At 45.4% G+C, this 17,570-nt stretch overlaps 1 protein-coding gene and 1 non-coding gene across 2 annotated transcripts; one reads left to right on the top strand and one right to left on the bottom strand.

Annotated features, from left to right (window-relative positions):
* Window positions 1-366: 366 nt before the first annotated feature.
* Window positions 367-473, bottom strand: LOC138074634 (U6 spliceosomal RNA). Its single transcript, XR_011144466.1, has one exon. It is a non-coding gene; the product is annotated as a U6 spliceosomal RNA (small nuclear RNA).
* Window positions 474-15,426: 14,953 nt separating this feature from the next.
* DRD1 (dopamine receptor D1) lies at window positions 15,427-16,767 on the top strand. Its single transcript, XM_068966076.1, has one exon. The coding sequence runs from the start codon at window positions 15,427-15,429 to the stop codon at window positions 16,765-16,767; it is 1,341 nt and encodes a 446-aa protein (XP_068822177.1).
* The last annotated feature ends 803 nt before the right edge of the window (window positions 16,768-17,570 follow it).

The raw sequence follows: 17,570 nt of genomic DNA, 5'->3' as shown, positions 1-17,570 counted from the left end.
TCCTTAATTTCTTTTTCTACTTTCTCATTATTAGTGTATAGGAATGCAAGGGATTTCTGAGTGTTGATTTTATATCCTGCAACTTTACTATATTCATTGATTAGCTCTAGTAATTTTCTGGTGGAGTCTTTAGGGTTTTCTATGTAGAGGATCATGTCATCTGCAAACAGTGAGAGTTTTACTTCTTCTTTTCCAATTTGGATTCCTTTTATTTCTTTTTCTGCTCTGATTGCTGTGGCCAAAACTTCCAGAACTATGTTGAATAGTAGCGGTGAAAGTGGGCACCCTTGTCTTGTTCCTGACTTTAGCGGAAATGCTTTCAATTTTTCACCATTGAGGATAATGTTTGCTGTGGGTTTGTCATATAAAAATATGGAATGCTTCATGAATTTGCATGTCATCCTTGCGCAGGGGCCATGCTAATCTTCTCTGTATCATTCCAATTTTAGTATATGTGCTGCCGAAGCGAGCACTGGGTATTGTTTTTGCTTCGGCTCCATCCCTTCATTCTTTCTGGAGTTATTTCTCCACTGATCTCCAGTAGCATATTGGGCACCTACTGACCTGGGGAGTTCCTCTTTCAGTATCCTACCATTTTGCCTCTTCATACTGTTCATGGGGTGCTCAAGGCAAGAATACTGAAGTGGTTTGCCACTCCCTTCTCCAGTGGACCACGCTCTGTCAGACCTCTCCACCATGACCCTTGCGTCTTGGGTGGCCCTGTATGGCTTGGCTCATAGTTTCATTGAGCTTGGTAAGACTTTTCTGTTGTGAAGTTCTAATCCTGTTACCTTAAAATGTAAAGTATGGGAGTGGGTCTGGTAAAATTTGTATAACCTTGAGACATCCTTTTGATTTATCATAATAACTCTCTTGCTAACACTAGTCGGGGAGGGGGCACTCTCTGCCCCCTTCTGATGTCTATGTCAGAAGCTTTGTCTGTCCCTTTTCACTGTAATAAAACTTCTGCCACACAACAGCCCTGGGTGATCAAGGCTGATCCCTGGTCCCAAAGCTAAATCTTCATCTTCAGAGATCATGAATCCGACATCGTTCAGTGTAAGCTATCAGGATGTTCATAAAATGGCAGATATTCTTTGTCCCATAGAATAAATAGCAATGCTACCTCACAGCCAAATACCTGCGGCTGTCTTTTGTAGAATGTCAGCATTTCAGTCAACATCCATTGGCTGAAGGAAACCTATCCCCAATACCTTTGGCCAAAAGAGAACCTGATAGGATAAAGGGAGTTCACAGGCTGGAAAAGAGGGCTGATCCATCAGGAGGTCTAGGGAAGCACCGGGGGCTTCAACAGCAGGAGCACACAGAGCACCCTCTGGCGCTGACACCTGATGACTCAGTTCTGACCTTCTGTTCTCTTTATTGTGGTGAAATGTTCCCTGATGGCTCAGTGGTAAAGAATCTGTCTGCAGTGCAGGAGATGCAGGAGACTCGGGTTCGATCCCTGGGTCGGGAAGATCCTCTGGTGAAGGAAATGGCAACCCACTCCAGTATTCTTGCCTGAAAAATACCATGGACAGAGGAGTCTGGCATATACTCCATGGGGTTGCAAAGAGTCAGACATGGCTGAGTGAGAGTACATAATATAAAATATACCATTTCAAGGATCTTTAACTGTGCATTTCGGTGGCACTAAGCATATTCGCAGTGTTGAGCCATCATCACCACCATCCATCTCCAGAACTTCTGCCCCTTCCTCACCTAAAACTCTGTCCCCATGAAACAATGGCTTCCCAATCATATGGTAACTCTGTTGTTAACTTTTTGAGGAACTGCCATAACATTTTCCATGCTGGCTGCACCACTGTTTTTATTCCCATCAGCAATGCAGTGCACAAATGATTCCATTTCTCTATATCCTTGCTAACCGTGGATATTTTTGATAATAGTAGTATCTTATTATGATTTTGATTTGCATTTCCCTAAATATTAGTGACGAACATGTCTTCCTTTACTTATTGGCCATTTGGAACTCTTCTTCAGAGTAATGTCTAATTAAGTCTTTTTTCTATTTTAAAGTTTGAGTTGTAAGAGCTCCTTATGGATTCTGGATATTAATTCCTTATAAATATGGTTTGTGAATAGTTTCTTCTATGATGTGGGTTACCTTTATAATCTGTCAACAGTCCTTTGATGCACACAAGTGTTTACTTTTGATGTAGTCAAATGTATCTACTTTTTTTCTGTTGTCTGTGTCTTTGGCGTCTGTTGCCAATCCAGTGTCATGAAAGTCTCACTCTATATTTTGTTCTAAGAGTTTTATAGTTTCAGCTCTTCTTTTTAGTTTTTTTTTTGATTCAGGTGGAGTTAATTTTTCTATATGGTGCTAGGTGAGGGTCCAGCTTTATCCTTCTGCATGTAGGTATCCAGATAGCTGAACAAAATTCACTGAAAAGACAGCTCTGATCACTTTTTGTTCCTCTGTGTCTCTAATTCAAACTTCAGATGCCCGAGAAGAGTCTGAACATGGTAGTATATGTCGTATGTTGGTCCTGTGAGGTCAGGGGAGTTGAGCGCCATGATAGGCAGGGTAGGAAAGTGCTAAGTGAACAAAAAATAAAGATGTCACTATACCCAGAGACAGAGTCCTAATCATAAGCATTCATTGTTCGAAGGAAAGGAATCATTCAGATTTGTCCAATTATTTACCTTCGTAACAAAGAGACAGGGAGAAGAGATAGGTTTGAGTTGAGGCTTCTCTTTCTGCTAAAGAAAAATGGCAGTTTATGAACCTTCCAGGAATAACAGATACCACCTTGAATAAGGTGTCTGACGATAGCCAATCACTATGAAAATCCTTGACAGATTAAAAGAACATTTAACAGGAAAGGCTCTGAGTCCAGGTATCTTCAGAGAGATCTTTATGGACAGCTGAGGCCCCTTGCTGTTTTCTAAACAGAGAAATGAGCTTTATTCTTTTTAAATGTTTTCTGCCTTCAACCGTATCTAAAACTTCCACCCACCATCAAAAGACTGTACAGTTTAAGATTTAATCTCCCAGTGAAACCACACCAGCTTCTTTGTCTGTTGTTGCTGTTCCTTTGCTTGTAATTAGGAGGGTTTCCTTTGCAAAGCTGAAAATAACAGTGCTTTCACTAGAATCAAATTGAATGGGGTGATGCCTACAGAAATCTCAGAGCCAATATAATACAGAAGGAAGTATTACATTTTAAAGAAAGGGACAAGTAACAAATAATACTTGCTGCCATAGCCAGGAGTGTCAGGTGGGAACATGGGAGGAGCAATGAAAGGTTCTGCTCATCCCATTTCACAAGGTGTCTGTGAAGACTAGAGACACATAACCTATGACTTACAACTCAGGAAGGCATATGCTGGGACGATGATTGGGAAGCTGATTGCACTAACCAAATGAGAGATATTGAGACCTGGACTAGAATAGTAGTTTTGGAAAGGAAGACAAGGGAGTCTCCATGAATCTCGGGAGAATAAAAAGGAGGGTACGATTTTAAAGGTAGGAAGACGCGAGTAAAGACCTCAGGGAATGTGTCGAGTCCCATTGCTGCCCCCCGGGGGAGTCGAGATGTTTTTCACCAAGAGAAGAATCACAAGAGAGGCAGCCCAGAGGAAGATGGGGACACAGTTACGATGGCCTGGTGGAGATTCTGAGTAAGCAGTGGTGACGCGGTCGTTCCGGAGGAGTAGGGGCTAGAAACTGAAGCCACACAGCTCATGGGTGGTGCGGGGAGGAAGCCTTTCCACAAGGATCCCGGGATTCTGTCTGCAAGGGTGTTGGCCATGCTTCTGCATATTTCCCATCTCTTCCAAATTGGAGCCGCTGAGACATACGGGGGCTCCTGCCTCTAGTTTCTCTATTCCATGAACACAAGTCCTGCTAGTTATTCTTGAGATCCGCCCCCAAGCCTCTAAGTCAAAGCATATTGACCTTAAAATTGCCTGGGTTTCCAAAGCAGGGGTGGGCCCTCTTCTTTATATTTCTTCCACTCTTCCAACTTCCTCTTTCATCAACCCCCACCCCTTCTCCCATTGCCATCGCATCGCATATACTGTGTTCTCTTTCTCAAACATGCCTTTCCCTCGCTTCATCTGGATTATTTCCTTTCTTTCTTTTAAGAGCAGATCAAGTGTTGCCTCCTTTGGGGAGTCTCCCCTGGTCCCTCTGCGTACCTTCCTGAAGCTGGAAAAGTTGCTTCAACTCTTTGGTGTGTGTGTGCTTGCTCAGTTGTGTCCAGCTCTTTGCAGTTCCATGGACTGTAGCCCACCAGACTCTTTTGTCCACGGAATTTTCCAGACAAGAATACTGGAGTGGGTTGCCATTTCATACTCGTGAATTCTTTTGTGAATTGAGGGATGCTCTCTGGGGTCCTCCAATCATGCATTGTCTCATAGGCCCAAAAGACAAATTAGCATCTTTTGAGTCTTCACAGAGCATTGATTTACAAAAGCCTGCTTCAGCCTTTTCTCTGCAAAGCCTCTCTCTTGGGCTATGTATTTTCTGTAAATGGCCTAAAGAAGACTCTTTAAGGTGACTTAAATAGATTCTATATTTACATAGTATAAACAACTTTTCTGAATGAGCCCATCTTTTAGCTTAGCTTAGGTTATGATTTTGTCAGTAAGAGCATTCTTTCTTTCAACAAAGTAGAAACTCGGGACAATTTGTTATAAGATGCTATGCATGATTTAGCGCAGGAATGCAAATGCTCTGAGGACAGGGGTGTTTTCTTTGTATGGTGCTGTGGCCCCAGCATCTAGGAAAGCACCTGGCCGATAACAGGTACTCAACAAATATTTACAGAATGCATGATGGCATTTGTTGCCATTCCATTTCTGCTCAGAGAATTGACTCTGTCCACAACCCCAGGAGGCCAGATGGGACCAAACTGACTACCAGTGTCTCAAAACTGAGGGATTTAGTTGGAGGAAGAGGGAGAACGCTGGAGTCATAACATAGGTGGGCCAAGGTTAGAGCTGGAGCTTGTGGCAGCCCAGAGCCATGGGCCAGGAGCAGTTTGGAGGTGCAAAGAAAACCAGAAGAAAATCAGCATTGTACCAATCTTTGTTTCCAATCCCAATTTCCTTTGTTGGCTTAGATTCCTTTGCCTTTTTTAGACTTAAAATTTTAAAAGCTGAGATTTCTATTTCCAGACAGGAGTAATAGAGACTGGATAGATCCTCCTATCTGAAACAGCAATAAAATGGGCAGAATGTATGAAACAATGATTTTCAAGATATGGATGCCATACAACAAAGGATGGTGATCCTTCCGAGATGGGAACCAAATGAGGTGAGACTTACAGCTGTCCCAGCTTACTGACTCAAGAGAATTTCCAGGTCATGGTGAGGGGAAGGGTAGCCAGGTGGAGTCCGGTGGACTCCAAGAACTGAGGAGACACCACTGAGAGTCCAGGGACATCAAGGCAGCTGGAGGTCACAGAATAAAGTACTGCAAAGAGAGACCTGGAGAGACAGACAGACAGACAGACAGGGACCTCCAGAGGCCTTCGGCATCCCTTAGAGTATTCGCAGGAAACTCATCAGTACAGTAAGTCCCCTACATGTGAACCACCAAGTAGCAAACTTTCAAAAATGTGAATGTGTGTTCGCATGTCCAATCATGTAAGGCATGAATGAAATTGCAGCTTGCCCTCCATCTCCTATTGCTGACAATCCTTCAGTTTTTCTATCTCCCACCTCCCCTCCCTCCTCCAGTCAGTAATTCTTGCCTGTTCACTTGATGCCAGCCCTTGTATGCCAGCTGTTTTACCACATTGTTGTTGCTCAGTCATGTCTGACTCTTTGCAACCTCATGGACTACAGCACGCTGGGCCTCCCTGTCCCTCACCATCTCCCAAAGTTTGCCCAAGTTCATGTCTATTGAATCAGTGATGCCATCCAGCCATCTCATCCTCTGACACCCTTTTTCCCTTCTGCCCTCAATCTTTCCCAGCATCAGGGACTTTTCCAGTGAGCCCTCTGTACACATCAGATGACCAAAATACTGGAGCTTCAGCTTCAGCATCAGTCCTTCCAATGAGTATTCAGGGTTGATTTCCCTGAAGATTGACTGGTTTGATCTTGCTGTCCAAGGGACTCTCAGGAGTCTTTTCCAGCACTACAGTTCAAAAGCATCAATTCTTTGGTGCTCTGTTTTCTTTACAGTCCAGCTCTCACAACAGTACGTGATCACTGGGAAAACCATAGCCTTGACGATACAGACCTTTGTCAGCAGAGTAATGTCTCTGCTTTTGAACACACTTTCTAGGTTTGTCATTGCTTTCCTGCCAAGAAGCAACTGTCTTCTGATTTCATGTCTGCAGCCACCATCCACAGTGATTTTAGAGCTCAAGAAGAGGAAATCTGTCACTACTTCCACCCTTCCCCCTTCTATTTGCCATGAAGTAATGGGACCGAATGCCATGATCTTAGTTTTTTAAAAATATTTAGTTTTAAGCTGGCTCTTTCACGCTCCTCCTTCACCCTCATGAAGAGGCTGTTTCTGCCATCAGAGTGGTATCATCCGCATATCTAAGGTTGTTGATATTTCTCCTGCCTATCTTGATTTAAGCTTGTAACTCATCCAGCTCAGCATTTCTCATGATGTGCTCAGCCTATAGGCTAAACTAACAGGGCTGCAACAGACTGCTCAATTCTTTCTCAATTTTGAACAAATCAGCTGTTCCATAAGAGTTCTAATTGTTGCTTCTTGACCCTCATACAGGTTTCTCAGGAAATAGGTCAGATGGTCCGGTATTCCCATCTCTTTAAGAGCTTTCCATAGTTTTTTATGATCCACACAGTCAAAGGCTTTAGCACAGTCGATGAAAGAGAGGTAGATGTCTTTCTGGAATTCCCTTGCTTTCTTTATGATCCAGCGAATGTTGGCAACTTGATCTCTGGTTCCTCTTCTTTTCCTAAACCCAGCTTGGACATACTTTTCAAGGTTCTGTACCATAAGATTAAAAATGTTTTCTTGTGTATTATTTTTGTGTGAAGTATTACAAACCTTTTCCAGTATGGTACTGTACCTAGGCTAAATTTGTTGGACTTACGAGCAAATTGGACTTACCAGCAAGCTCTCAAAATGGAACTTGTTTGTATGTAGAGAATTTACTGTATACGATGTGAGGATATGGGAGTGTGGAGATTATATTGTAGGGAACTCACACAGGACCAGGAACAGGGCTTGTTGCCACCAGCCAACAAGCTGGTGAAAAACCTCATAATTCATACGGCACTGGAGAGAGCACACAGAGGAATCTTGCCCCAGTTAAGGAAACAATTACTCCCAGACTAAACACTGCTCTCGTTCAACCTAAACAGACCACCACAAAAGCAATACCTGAAAGGATCACACTGTTTTAAAGAAATTTAAATGTGTTCTAAAAACAAAGTTCAAGAATATTTGTAGGAATACAGAAAGATCCAGTACCCCAAAGATAAAATTCACAGTATATGGAATCCAGTCAAAAGTTGCTAGGCATGAAAAGAACTGGAAAAGTGAAACTCATAATAAGAAGTAAAAGCAATCAATTGAACTGATGCAGAGATTGGAATTAGTGAAGAGGAACGGTAAAACAGTTATTATAAATATATGTCACACATTCAGAATGTTAAGTAGAGACATAGGAGATGTAAAAAAGACACAAAAAGAACTTCTAGAGAAGAAAGCTACAAATGATGAGATGGAAAATTCATTGTATGGGATTAAGAACAGATTAGACAGTGAAAAAGAAATATATTAGTGAACTCAAGAACATAGCAACAGAAAATATTCAAAATGAAAATGCAGAGGACAGAGAGTAAATAAAATAGAATAAGCATCAGTGGGTCACAGGCCAATCCCAAGCAGTCTAACACACATGTAACTGAAGAACCTGAAAAAAAGAGGAGACAGATAAAAATTTTGAAAAATTAATGGCCAAAATTTTCCAAAGTTGACAAAAACTATAAACCCACACATCTTTAAATTGATCAAAATCAATAATAATGGAAAAAAAATGTTAAAAGTAGCCAGGGGAAGAAAGATGTGTTCCGTACGGAAGGACAAAGGTGAAGCTGACGTCAGATTTCTCACTGAAAACAATGCAAGTAAGCCAACAGTGGACCAACCTTTAAAGCACAAAAAGGGAAAACCTGTCAGCCCAGAATTCTCTCCCTAGCAAAACATCTTTCAGAAATGAAGGCAAAAGAAAGGCTTTTCAGGGATATAGAAGTTGAAAGCATCAGTCCCAGAAGATCTGTGTAGCAAGAAAAGTTAAAGTTCATCCTTCAGTCAGAAGGATGGCACCAGGTGAAGCTATGGCTCTAGTTTCAGAAGGATGAAGAGTATCGGAAGAGGCACACACGTTACTATACAGTAAAGATATAATCGTTCTTTCCTATTTAAATATCTTTATAAGAAGACCAACTATTTAAAATTTATTTTATTGGAGTATAGTTGATTTACAATGTCGTATTAATTTCCACTGTACAGCAAAGGGATTCAGTTATACGTGTGGATGTACATTCTTTTCCACTGTAGTTTATCACTGCTGCTGCTGCTAAGTCGCTTCAGTCGTGTCCGACTCTGTGCGACCCATAGGCAGCAGCCCACCAGGCTACCCCGTCCCTGGGATTCTCCAGGCAAGAACACTGGAGTGGGTTGCCATCTCCTTCTCCATTGCATGAAAGTGAAGAGTGAAAGTGAAGTTGCTCAATCATGTCCGACTCTTCGTGACGCCATGGACTGCAGCCCACCAGGGTCCTCCGTCCATGGGATTTCCCAGGCAAGAGTACTGGAGTGGTAGTTTATCACAGGATACTAATACAGTTCCCAGTGCTATACAGTGAAATGTCACTGTTTATCCATTCTCTATGTAACAGTTAGTTTTTGCTAACCCTGAACTCCAGTCCCCACCTCCTAACCCTCCTGGCAACAAGTCTCTTCTCTTGTCTGTGAGTCTGTTTCTGTTGCATAGATAAGGTCGTTTGTGTCATACTTTACATTCCACGTAAAATGATGTCATATGATGTTTGTCTTTCTCTGTCTGACTTACTTAAATTAGTGTGACAATCTCCAGGTCCACCCATGTTGCTGCAAACGGAATTATTTTATTCTTTTTCACGACTAAGTAGTGTCCTTTGGGTATTTATATATCACATCTTCTTTATCCATTCATCTGTCAGTGGACATTTAGGTTGGTTCCATGTCTTGGATATTGTAAACAGTGCTGCAGATAACTGACTATTTAAAGAAAAATTATAATGATGTATTATGGGATTTATATCATTATGGAAGTAAAATATATGTCAAAACAACATAAAGAACAAAAGGAAAGACATAGAAAAATACTATTGTAAATTTCTTAATTATACAAAAAATGGTACATTTCACTTGAAGACAGTCAATGAAAAAGATGTATAAGACATAACATGTCTTACATAGATCTATAAAATGTCATACATATATCTGATAGAAGATGTATATAGGCGTACTGCAGTGCTACTGTGGGTCTATTTCCAGACCACCACAATTAAGTGAATATCACAAATAAAATGTGTCACACAAATTTTTTGATTTCCCAGTACATACACAGTTACGTTTACACTATACTGTAGTCTAACAAGTGTGCAATAGCATTATATCTCAAGAAGCACTGTACATACCTTAAGAAAATGCTTGATTGCTAAAAAATGGTAAGCATCAGCTGAGCTTTCAGCAAGTTGTAGTAGTAACACCAAAGCTCACTGATCACCGTAACAATATAAATTAATGAAATCCTTTGAAATGTTACAAGAATTACCAAAATGTGACACAAACACCCAAAGGGATCAAGCACTGTTGGAAAAAGGGCCCTGGCAGACTGGCTCAGAGTTGCCACAGACCCTCAACTTGTTAAACACACAGTATCTGTGAAATGCAGTAAAACCGGATATGTCGGTATCTATATCTTATACACCATCTCATGTATATGATGTGAATCCTAAAGCATGAAAATAGCATGAAAATAGCAGAACAAAGGGTTATAGACAGTAAGGCAATGAAGGAGATAAAAAGAAATCATAAAAACTACTCAGGTAAACCTACAGAAGTCAGAAAACAAAGAGCAAAGGCAACCAAGCACAGACACAACAACACACACACACATTATGCACGATAGACTACCTCTCAACCTCTAGCCAAAGTAGTATTTGTGGATTTAAAATTTTTAATAGTGTTGATTTTTGAATCATATAATAAGCTATAGGAGAAGAAAATTCAACATGGGATAAGGAATTTTCAGAGAAGTTATATTTATGATCTAAAACAAGCATTTATCTCTTCTCACTAATATTATAAGCAATCACTTTGGGGTATTAAATTAGCTTTAATATCCTAAAGCCTCCCAAATATTTCCTTTGTTATACTTGACAGATCAGTTGTTTTATTTGGTCTTTTATGAGCTTAAGCTCCCCTGTGATAGCGTGCCTTCTGTATTCATTTACTTTTACAAATGCCAAATAAAAATTTATTGAAAAGCAACATTTTAACTTCCCCCTCCCTGCAGTGCATAAATCATGGTAGAGCTTAAAAGACATGCCAACTCGGGAAACAAAGGTGCTTTTGTGCTTGGGTTTACATTCCCAGCACGATCTAATGCTAATACCTGCTTGCATTTATATTCGGTTCCTGATGTTTGTGGGGGAGATTTTTATAGAACAAAACGGAAGGTTTTGTTTCACCTTGGCTTCCGGAGAGAAAACATGGGGAGAAAAACCCAAACCTGATCCCTGTGTTGGAAGATCCTCCCAAGAGAAGGGAACGGCTACCCACTCCAATATTCTTGCCTGGAGAATTCCATGGACAGAGGAGATGGGCGGGCTACAGTCCATGGGGTCACAAGAGCCAGACACGACTGAGCAACTAACACTTTCACTTGTTAGCCAAACTGTAAGTTCCCCTGAAATTCACACTCTCTGCAAAGGGGAAAAAACCCCTGAGATTTAAGTTACATTTTACTTTTTCCTGTTCCATTAGCAATGACGTTCAAAAATCAACAACTTAAGTTTGCCAGAAAGAGACCTCAGGAGTCTGTCTTGGAATCGTAAGAAATTGTCCAACTCTTTTGCTTTTCGGGTGACAGGAAACATAATTATCCTGTTAGGTATTCACAGAATCTTCCCTCCTCTAGCTGCATTCCTGAGCATTTTCGGTGTGTGTGGGGGGGTATGTTATGGGTAAGGAGAAAACTGGAGGTTCAGACAGTAAGAATTTACTCGTAGAAGAAATACTTCTCAAGTTGTACAATACGTTGATTTGATAACCTAGACATTTCAGGTGAATGAGTTGAGAGAAAAAGACACAGGTCCGTGTGGGATCGCTTGGAAAGAATTTAGAGAATTTTTCTAGGAAAGAAAAGAAAGCTTTTTGTGTGTGTGTGGTTGTTGTTGAGAAGCTGCTGAGCTTGAGAGAAAGAGGATATGAAGTGTGATGTGAAAGTCATTTCCCTCCAACGGAGGTTTTGGTTCATATTTAAATTTCAGTTCAAATACTTTTCAGCTGCTGAACTGTTGTTTCATTGGATGTGATGCCACTGGAGATCAGACTGGTTGCCACTGGGCTCGGATCTAAAGAGCAGTGGGAAGTGCCAGGGTTATTGACTCTGGGAGGACTTGGATGCTGGAGGTGTTTCTCAGGGGAATTACTGGAAATTTACACCTCACACTGGCCTTGTCCTGACCTCCAGGCCCTGTTACTATTATCCTGTAGTGTGTTCTCATGGAGTTTCTTCCCAGATGAAAAATCCCGGGTCAACTCCTTCCTCCAGTTCAATCCGGATCGTGCATGCTTAGTCACTACAATATGCCTTTTATTCTCCAGAAAAAGATTCCCTGCTTCCTGCCTTTAGGGTTATTGCTGAATTTTCCCTACCTGTGTGTTTCTGGGTAATTGCAGTGGAAACACTCCAGGGTGGGTGGGTAGAATGTGGGGAGTTAAATGTTCAGGGTGACATGGCTATCTTGAACCAGAACCTTTCACTTGTTAGGAAAAGGGAGAGAAAGATGCAATAAAGCCAGGAAGTTTGGGGAAAGACTACTTTAAGGAAAATGGTCTGGAAGTATTATGCTAAGCATGGCTTTAAGACTCTGCAAGCTTGTGGTTCTTTGGGCAGGTTTGTGGCAAAGCTTGTGTCTGTGACAGTGACTCATGCCCCATGGTGTCACTGTGTGGGACAGTAAGGGTGAGGTTGGGAGAACAGCTGGGCATGGGAGCGAAGGAGGGTCTGCTGTCTGTAACGCGGTTCTTTTGTTGAAAACCAAGGTGCAGCTTGTACTGGCTAATTGGATGGAATTATTATTTAGAGTCAGGGTTTTTAGCAAGAAAATTGTGGCTTTCAATGTGGTGCGAGGTTCTCAACGAAATAAGACTATAGGTTTTCTAATGAGCCCCCAGGGGTTCCTACAAGGAAAAGGGGACTGACTGGGTCCTAGGCTCCCTGCCAAGCCCTCAACAAATATCATCTCCTTGAATACTAAGAACAAACCTGTTATGCCGTCACTGTTTTATAGAGGAAGAAAGCAAGCTTGGAGAGGGGAGAGGGCACATGTGACCAGCGGTGGCAAGGTAGGGACTGGAAGCCAGGCAGTCTGACATGGAAACTACTCACTTATCTTCCCTACTCTTAGGAAGGCACAGCAAGGCACTGCGATGTCGCCATTTACATAAAGGTAATTTCTGCCTTTTAGTTGTGAAGTCTGTTTCCTGAGATTTTGCCCAGTTCAGCAGGGGAGGGGCTCAGAGGCAGTTATCTCCAGGCTCCCTTGCTTCCATCCTGCTGCTGCTGCTGCTGCTAAGTCGCCTCAGTCGTGTCCGACTCTGTGCGACCCCAGAGACGGCAGCCCACCAGGCTCCCCTGTCCCTGGGATTCTCCAGGCAAGAACACTGGAGTGGGTTGCCATTTCCTTCTCCAGTGCATGAAAGTGAAAAGTAAAAGTGAAGTTGCTCAGTCATGTCCGACTCTTAGCGACCCCATGGACTGCAGCCTACCAGGCTCCTCTGTCCATGGGATTTTCCAGGCAAGAGGACTGGAGTGGGGTGCCACTGCCTTCTCCGGCTTCATCCTGCCCTTTCCTTAAATAAGCTTTGTGGGTATTATGTAGTTCGTGGAATCCCAGACTAGACTCAGAGTTCCCAGAAGGCAGTGATGTGTAGGTGAAAATAACGCGCAGGTGGGAGTCAGGCAGCTGGCACACCCTCAGCAACCCTGTAACTTTGGGTACATTTTTGAACCTGATTTTCCACTTGGGAAGAATGGAGATGAGGAAGTTTATAAGGAGGGATTTTTCTAAGGGGTGGGCGACATATGGCGTGTGTCTGGGACCCAGAGTCTGTTCAGTAAATGCCAGATCTCTCTGGTTTACTCTTTGGGAGAAGAGCTTGCATCTTGCTTACCTTGTTGCTCTTGGTACATGCAGTGAGCGCTCTGGAAAATATTGTACGTTGGCTCAGGGAATGAAGTGCCAGCAAAAGAAAATTGTCACCCTTGTCAATTTTTAGGGATTTAAGCAGAGGACTCCACCCTCTTTCCCAGGTTCTGGCAGTCATGGTCGAGGGAGAGTGGGTCCAGGCGCGGTCCCACGCGGATGCTGGAGCCCACAGCGGCGAGGCTGGGGTCTGAGAGGGCGCAGTCGGGGCGCTGGAAGCCAACGCGGCCGGCAGAGGGCGCCCCGGGCCCGCTGAAAGCGTGGCGCTGGGCTTGCGGCGCTCGCCGGGCGCCGGGCACAGGCTGCAGTCCGGCGTTGACCACAGCCGTGGACGCGCGCGCTACCCAAGCTGGGCGCCAGGTGAGCGCCCTCGGGGCGCAGCGGAGCGCACCCGCCCAGGCGCGCTGCTGCGCGGAGCCCTCCCGGCGAGCGGTGAGTACAGGCGCTCGCGGGGCACGTTTCATCCCCGTTGAGGGGCCCTTGGAGGCAGCGCCTGTTGGGGCTGTTCTGGAGGTTGATGTGCGTGGAAGAGTGAGCCTGGTCTCAGCTTGCGTTTGGTCTTGAGAAGGGCGTGGGGTTGACCCCTCGCAGGCGCTGGATGGCGCGCGGAGCTTTGCTTCCTGGAGACTCGGGCTTGCTTGAGGTTTTCACCTTGGGGTCTTTTCTCGCGGGCCCCTGTCCGGGTGCCGTCCTGGGTTCCGGGGACCCGGGGTTTGGCGGGGTAACCCGGGACGGGCAAGCACTCAGCTGGGCTCCCCCCACCCCTTTCGCCCGCGGCACCAGCCGGGCGACCCACGTGCGGCTGTCGCCTGCAACTCTTGCCTGTCAAGCGAGGCCCGCCTCCGGGGCAGGGGAGGGGACGCGGGGGCGGGGTGGGCTGTGCCCCGAGGGAATCCGGCCGGCCCGGGCGCCCTCCGGTACAAGCTCGGCTCTCTCTGCCTCGTGTGCCCACCGGCTCCTGGGAGGAAGCGGGCAGTTCTGCGGGAAGGCGCAGGGCTCATCCCCGAGGGGCCAGAGGCCGCTGGAGGGATGCCCGCGCGCTCGGCTCCGGGAGGAAGGTAGCTGCCCAGGGGAGTAGTACTCGGGGTGGCCTCTCTCCGAGAGCCTGGAAGCCCTTTTCCGGGGTCTCGTCCGCTTTGAACCGCCTCCAGCCACTCGAGGCAGTGCAGGACAACGCCAGCTCTCTGTGGACCTGGCCCGGGATCCTTTGCCCAAACCTGCTCCTGCGATTTTTGCGCGTCGGTCGCGGAACCCAAGCTGCGCGCGCAGGGCAGGACTCAGACGCGCCTCCTGGGTGCCCTGACGCTGCGTCGCCTCCGAAGACTGCTCTCCGAGCTCAGGAGCTCCCGGGGGGCTTGGAGAGAGCCAACCCCAAGGCAAGGTAGGTGGCTCAGAGGGAGCTGGATTGGGCTTGACAGTGAAGATGTGATCTGCTCCTTTCGGCAAACGACCTTTGCTTTCTCTTTGCTTTCTAGGGCTTTAGGGGAGCTGCTGCGGAGCCCGGGGCTTGGAGGAGCGGGGCATGTATTTTAAGCTGCGCCTCAGAGGGGAGACTTTGCTGGCACCACCAGAGAGGGCACAGACCCGGAATGTGACGACAATTGACTAGCTCGGTAGAGGCCTGAGAGTCTCTGGCTTGACAGCTTAGAATATGCTAAAAAAACAGGGCTTTCCAGGAGGCATTGAAGGGTCAACTTGTCCCCGCGACAGTGACCTGGAGCAAGGAAGACAGAAGACAGTTGTAGAGAGCAAGAGAGACCTTCCAAGGGGCTGACTCGGACTGCCAAGGGCAGGCTCCTGCCGCTCGGTTGTTGCAGCCGTCTGGTGGAATGCTGGTGAGGTCCTCCACCCCGGAGAGCAAGTGGGGCTGGGCAAGGGACTGCGTGGCCCGTGAGGACTCCTGCAGGTCTGACCGATCCCCAATCGCTGCTTAGGAACTTGGGGGTGTCCGAGCCCCTCTCTGTGCTCGTCTTCAGGAAGATGAGGACTCTCAACACGTCTACCATGGAAGGCACCGGGCTGGTGGCGGAGAGAGACTTCTCCTTCCGCATTCTCACAGCCTGTTTCCTGTCGCTGCTCATCCTGTCCACCCTCCTGGGGAACACGCTGGTCTGTGCCGCCGTGATCAGGTTCCGCCACCTGCGATCCAAGGTGACTAACTTCTTCGTCATCTCCTTGGCTGTATCGGATCTCTTGGTGGCCGTCTTGGTCATGCCCTGGAAAGCGGTGGCCGAGATCGCTGGCTTCTGGCCCTTCGGGTCCTTCTGTAACATCTGGGTGGCCTTTGACATCATGTGCTCCACCGCATCCATCCTCAATCTCTGTGTGATCAGCGTGGACAGGTATTGGGCCATCTCTAGCCCCTTCCGGTATGAGAGGAAGATGACCCCCAAGGCAGCCTTCATTCTGATCAGTGTGGCATGGACTTTGTCCGTTCTTATCTCCTTCATCCCCGTGCAGCTCAGCTGGCACAAGGCAAAACCCACAGGTCCCTCCGAGGGGAATGCCACTTCCCTGGGCAAGACCATCAACAACTGTGACTCCAGCCTGAGCAGGACATATGCCATTTCATCCTCTCTAATAAGCTTTTACATCCCTGTGGCCATCATGATTGTCACCTACACCAGGATCTACAGGATCGCCCAGAAACAAATACGGCGCATCGCAGCCTTGGAGAGGGCAGCAGTCCACGCCAAGAGCTGCCAGACCGCTACGGGTAACGGAAACCCCATGGAGTGTTCTCAGCCAGAGAGCTCCTTTAAGATGTCCTTCAAAAGAGAGACTAAAGTTCTGAAGACTCTGTCGGTGATCATGGGGGTGTTTGTGTGCTGCTGGCTCCCTTTCTTCATCTTGAACTGCATGGTGCCCTTCTGTGGGTCTGGAGAGACGGAGCCTTTCTGCATCGATTCCATCACCTTTGACGTGTTTGTGTGGTTTGGGTGGGCTAATTCCTCCTTGAACCCCATCATTTATGCCTTTAATGCTGATTTTCGGAAGGCATTTTCCACCCTCTTAGGATGCTACAGGCTTTGCCCGACGACGAATAATGCCATAGAGACGGTTAGCATCAATAACAATGGAGCTGTGGTGTTTTCCAGCCATCACGAGCCTCGGGGTTCCATCTCCAAGGACTGCAATGTGGTGTACCTGATCCCACATGCTGTGGGCTCCTCTGAGGGCCTGAAGAAGGAAGAGGCAGGTGGAATAGCCAAGCCCTTGGAGAAGCTGTCCCCAGCCCTGTCTGTCATTTTGGACTATGACACTGATGTCTCTCTTGAGAAGATCCAGCCCATCACGCAGAATGGGCAGCACCCGACCTGAGCTCTGAGACGAATCCTAGCAGTCGTGCTCATCCCAAAAGCTACAGGAGTTTTCTCTGAGGCTCGCAGTGAGGAAACTAAGGTGTGCTGAGACTCTTGAGATGTCGGGCGAGCTCTCCTCTGCTGCTTCCCCTCAACACACAACTATCTACATTTTGATCTACGTTCCAGTGTGTTTTCTGTGTTGTTCATAGTGAATCAAGAGGGACACAGGTGAAGCGAATGTTCATAAGGGACCTGTCTTTGGCTCCAAAGTTATTTTTAGAAACTGATTCTTATCTTAGGACTTAAAAATAGGGCAAAGAATCAACAATGAACAGCTTCGCTTTAAAATTAAAGCTTTCCAGGAAGGAAATGAGAAGGGTTGAGTTTGCTGTGTACAAACAGGTGCTAACACTGGTCCAAGCAAAGTTTTCAGATTGTAAAGGTAGGTGCATGCCTTTATACATTATTCCTAAAAAAAAAAAAAAATTGAGCCTTACAGTAGGAATGGGATTTTTTTCCCCAGAATTGATGCTTAGTTGATATTGGTTTTATTTATTTATTGTATTATATGGATATTTTTAATTTATAATATTAAATCTATATTTATCATATTTAATAGAATGAGTTATCTGAGATCTTAAAATAGCATTTTTGTTCATTTGACTAGCACTTTATAAGCCAATGAAACAAACACACAGACTCTCTGAGAGCCTAAATGCTCATTTGTAACTTTCAGAAACACAGCAAAGACAAACAGAAAATGAAGCTGTGATTATTCCTTAAAAGTTATTGGCACAGCTAAATAGGAGATGAGAATTG

Source organism: Capricornis sumatraensis, chromosome 2 (genome assembly GCF_032405125.1).
Source record: "Capricornis sumatraensis isolate serow.1 chromosome 2, serow.2, whole genome shotgun sequence".
NCBI classification, from domain to species: Eukaryota; Metazoa; Chordata; class Mammalia; order Artiodactyla; family Bovidae; genus Capricornis; species Capricornis sumatraensis.
This window is presented reverse-complemented; position numbering and strand designations above follow the sequence as displayed.